At 46.0% G+C, this 5,000-nt stretch overlaps 1 protein-coding gene across 1 annotated transcript in view; it reads left to right on the plus strand.

The window, feature by feature from the left end:
• Nucleotides 1-5,000, plus strand: part of grin2ba (glutamate receptor, ionotropic, N-methyl D-aspartate 2B-a) — a gene marked incomplete at its 3' end in the record, with an annotated part of 96,276 nt that overhangs the window by 49,785 nt on the left and 41,491 nt on the right. The window contains exons 2-3 of the mRNA XM_080009736.1: nucleotides 1,196-1,339; nucleotides 2,565-2,835. Of these exons, the coding sequence (XP_079865862.1) occupies nucleotides 1,196-1,339; nucleotides 2,565-2,835 (415 nt within the window). The remainder of the gene's footprint in view (nucleotides 1-1,195; nucleotides 1,340-2,564; nucleotides 2,836-5,000) is intronic.

Below are 5,000 nucleotides of genomic sequence, written 5' to 3' on the forward strand. Positions count from 1 at the left end.
CCACCCCCTCTTCTTCTGTCCGTCTCATTATTCCATCACACACGCTGACTTTGATATCAGTCTTTACAGGATGTTTATTGCCAAGCGGGATTTTGAGTGAACCGCAGCGTTGTTTGACTTAAGTGGAGACAATCCTTATTCTGAATGTGCCATTCCCGTTTTCCCTTTGAACAGGTTTTACATCCTCTAAAGCGTGGCCAATGTGTTTAATTTCCAAATAGGCTATACATATATTATAATATAACAGCATTATTATGCCATCCTATAATTTGTACATAGGTGCTAACCCTAACCCTAACCCTCACCCTAACTACTGTAGCTACTCTGGTTTATCAAAATCACTTCTTGTGCATGCCCAATCTCTGCATTCTTGCCGGGAAAGGCGGAGTTCCCCGACACCAACAATGGAAACAGCATATACTGTAGAGGAGCACATGCACAACACAAATACATTGAAATGGTTGTTTCTTATAAAGTGCAAAAAAATGTAATATTTGATTGAATAAAGTATCAAATATAGGATTTTCTTAAAGAAAATAATCTTATGAATAGCCACTTTAATTTCTGTTTGTAGGTGTGCATATTCGTTGTTTTTTTAATTTTAACTTAATTTCTATTTTTTCACTTGTTCTGCTCCGTCAGCCTCTGCTGCTGCTAAATTTTGCCCGGGATCGGTAAAGTGATATTATTATTATTTTATTGTATCTTTTATTGTATCTATTGTATCCATTGTATCTTATTTTATCTTATCTTATAAGAACGGGAATGAACGTCATTTCCATGGTGCTGTGGCATCTCAGACACAGATAAAGTGTTTGTTTCCAGTGTGGCTGTAATATGGACAGTGTGATGGAAATCAAACTTAGGGTAACGCAGGTCTGCCTCCCCAGAATTACCTCCAGCCTCAGACGCCCCCCTGTGTACAAGCACATCAAGCAGCAACTAATGAAAGTCGTGACCGGTTATCACACCACCGCTAGTGGCCTCTTTTATTCTCCCTCTCCCTTTAGAGAGGGGGAGAGAATAAAATAGTCTAATTTAACAGGCAGGCCAATAACATTAAAAAACCCACTCATGTCCTGAGAGACCCTACCTCCCCGTGTTTGAGGCCAACAAATTAGAACAGTCTAAGGTTGTTACTGAGCCGATAACGACATCCCCTCCTCCTTGTCCCTATCCTCTCTTGTCGTTTCAGGATGACAACTCAATGTTCTTTCAGTTTGGCCCTTCCATCGAGCAGCAGGCCTCCGTCATGCTCAACATCATGGAGGAGTACGACTGGTACATCTTCTCCATCGTCACCACCTACTACCCCGGCTACCAGGACTTTGTCACGAAGGTAAACGCCGCAACGCGATGAAATGCTGGAGGTTCGCGGTCTGAGCGTCCGCCCCGGCAAAAGCACTCGCCCCCGCACGTAACGGAACGTAACATCGAACAATATGGCTTCTTCTTTGAGGCTCCTTAATAATGTTGTGTCGGCCTGGATGACCTGTCAGCCCTCTGGTGGGCAGAGGGCGTAACTTTGGTTTGAGAAGTGCGGGAGGGGACATGGTGGCGCGTACCAGTGGGGTGGGGCTAAGGGGGTGACAGAGAACGTGTCCCCGTCATACACAGTGTGTGTTTCGTTACATAAAGAAACAGACGAAAGTTAAATTTTAAAAATCAAAATACTTTAAAATAAAAAACACACTGTTTCTGTGCACCCATCATGGCGACCCGTCGCCGGTGCGCCATGAGCACAGTCGGTACTGTCAGAGAGGGAGCGATCGGGGTGCAGAGCCGTGATTATTAAAATTTATAGAGTTGTGTTTCCAATGATATATTTTGGGGGACAACGCTCTGTTTTTCCCAAGAAGGGGAGGTCCTGGACCTCGCTATCAGCCCTGTAATTTCTGCCCCTGTCTGGTGTTCGTAATTGTGGAAAGCTGTAATCCAGGAAAAGAAAGCCCGGTAGAGATTTTATGAGAGTTGTATGACTTTTAACCTCTTGGAAATAGGATATATATGCTACATATATATATATATATATATATTTATTTATTTTATTTATATATATGATATATATATGCTGAATATATATGCTACTGAGGTGCTTAATCTTACAGCTTTATTTTGATACTCTCGAGCAGGGGTGTCCAAATAATTTTAAGTCCGTTTTTAGTCCGATTGGACTAAAAACCACTTCATGTGGGACAAGTTAACCTTTTTAAGCCCTTGTGCGTGTACGCATGAGTGACACAGCACACTCATCAACTCTTTCAGGCTTATAAAGTTGGATTCGATTGACGGCGTGCTCCCGAATCAAGATGGTCCTTACTCAAGCAACATGCAGCACAGTAGTTGTGCTTTGTCATGGAAAATAGGGGGAATCATTGAATTTATACGTAATACGTGATTTGGAAATGACTTAACTGAAAACCAATTTCCGTGTATCCCGACCTCCATACACTAAACCGGGGCCCATGCATGTCTGAGGGGGGGGCATCACGGGCGGATACGGCCCTCCGCTCTATCTATTGGACCCCCCATATGTTTGAGCACCCTTTATTTACCACCCCCAGATTCGTAGCACCATCGAGAACAGCTTCGTGGGCTGGGAGCTGGAGGAGGTTCTGCTGCTGGACATGTCGGTGGACGACGGAGATTCCAAGATCCAGAACCAGCTGAAGAAGCTGCAGAGCCCGGTCATTCTCCTCTACTGCACCAAGGAGGAGGCCAACACCATTTTCGAGGTGGCCCACTCCGTCGGCATCACCGGCTACGGCTACACGTGGATCGTGCCCTCGCTGGTCGCCGGGGACGCCGTGGTGGTGCCCGCCGAGTTCCCCACAGGTAAACCGAAAGCGGGATGTTAAGCGGGGGTCCTCGTTGGACCCCGTGATTGCTGCCTCCGCCGCCACCAATTTAAAACACTAGGACCACATCTGGACACATTTATGATGCAACGCTGTCATCGGCGAGCCACACAGGGACTGCCGTCTGCCAGGGACGTACAACTAGACATCGTTCTAACCTTTGGGAGGTGGCAAATTGACCTAAAGTGACAACCAACATGGGGGGGCATTAGCCAACCTCAACTTGCCCACACGATCTGCCAAACACACCTGTCAGGTGGCTTTATCCAAAGTGAGTCACAGCACTCAGGAGGTGAATCGGGGGCAGAGGGGCGGGGGAGGGGAGTTGGGGGGTAGACATTTCTAAAAAGGCCATTTCCCAGTAGGAACTAAGCCACTAACCTTTGGCCGTGTTAGCGCGATGCTTTTCTAAATGGAACTAAACTTTACATGAAGGCGGTTGCTTTTAGCCGACTACATAGCGAGCGACAGTGCCACGCGAGGCATGGGAGACTTTGATTTGTCAACTTGGCTGATTTATGCCATCGGGGAGACATTAGACTGTCTGCCCCGAGGAGCTTCAGGAAAACAGTTGCCAGGCCAGCTGCGCTGTGTGCACACTGTGACTCAAACTTTTCAAACCTCTGATCTCTGGCAACGCCGTGGAAGATCTTCTTTGTATGGCGGTTTGAAACGTGTTTATGCGCTCTGTGACCGTTTGAATTTCTGTGCATGTGTTTTGCCCCTGTGTGGCGTGTATTCATCAGTGAAATGTCTCATTGGTTCCTACCTTAATTTGGACAACAAAATTATTGGTGTTAAATCAAACTGCTTTGGTTTGGAGTGTGTCTTAGTTTGGGTGTCTCTGTTTATGTGCACTTAGCAGTGAGAATGGGTGACATGAACAAATTGAGTTTGAGTGTGTGTGTGTGTGTGTGTGTGTGTGTGTGTTTGTTTAAGTGTGTGTGTGTGTGTGTGTGTGTGTGTGTGTGTGCGTGTGTGTGTGTTGTTGCGTGCATAACTGTTTCCACATGGACATGGACAACTATGTGCCTGTGTGATTTTGTTGTTTTTTGTCCCTGTATATTTGTTTTTGCCTACACACACTCTAAATTATGGTTTCATGCAGCCCTTGGTTTGCGTTGCCAGGAAGGGAATTTTGATCTGCTAATATCTTGGTTGGATGATTACAAAGTGAAATTGGCAGAGTATCTAAGGAAAATGTCTATTTTTGGACCCAATGAATTATTATGAGATTAATCATACAGGCAAATATGAAATGACATCCCAATTTCCTGGAACCAAACATGTGGAATTAAAATGGACTCAATGCGATGTTTCATGTGTATCAGTATTTTCTATGAAGCTACTATGTTGGTGATTGAAATAGGATTATATTGATGAGAGCAGCAACTGCTCTTAAATGTAGATTTAGTCAGGGGCCATTCCCTGACTAAATCTACATTTAAGAGCAGTTGCTGCTCTTTTCACTCGAGCACAGCCACCTCCATGCAGGATACAGTCACTACCTTCAAAGGTTTTTTTTTTTTCTTTGTTGCTATAACAACTACAACATTACAGCACGAAAAAAAAAAATGACTTCATGAATCTCACCTCAAGCATTTGGGATGTCGAATTAATTTTTTATTAACGGTGGACGCCTCACATTTTCCCTGTGCATCGCTGCTGCCTGGTTGCCCCCCCCCCCCCCCCCCCCCTCTCTCTCTCTCTTGAAGAAGAAACCATTTCTCTCAGAAGTTTCTAAGATCTCAATGTCATATCTGTGCCAAATAAAAACCCACTCAGTTTTGAGCTTTGTGGGCATTTCGGATTCGACCACACGGACTCAAACAGTTTCAACTCGCCCTTGTGTGTGTGACTTCTACCCCCTCGGTCTGAGAAACCGCACGGAGCCCTTCCGTGGCCGCCGACCTCTGTGTTACCGTGGCAACGCACCGCGGCCCCCCGGCGCGTGACGGAGCGGCGGCGGCAGCGGCGCTGTGGGTCGGGCGTTTGAACCTGTCGGTTCAGAGTTCGGCGAGAGGCGCACGCTAGCTACGGGGCTAATTTGCTTACGAGGCACACTTAATACCTTGTAACCGTGTGTGATGACGGGCCTGCAATCCCCCACGGGTAATTCCACTGATGCCTTGCTTAAGCTGC

Source organism: Zeus faber, assembly GCF_960531495.2.
Source record: "Zeus faber genome assembly, chromosome: 11".
Classification (NCBI taxonomy): Eukaryota; Metazoa; Chordata; class Actinopteri; order Zeiformes; family Zeidae; genus Zeus; species Zeus faber.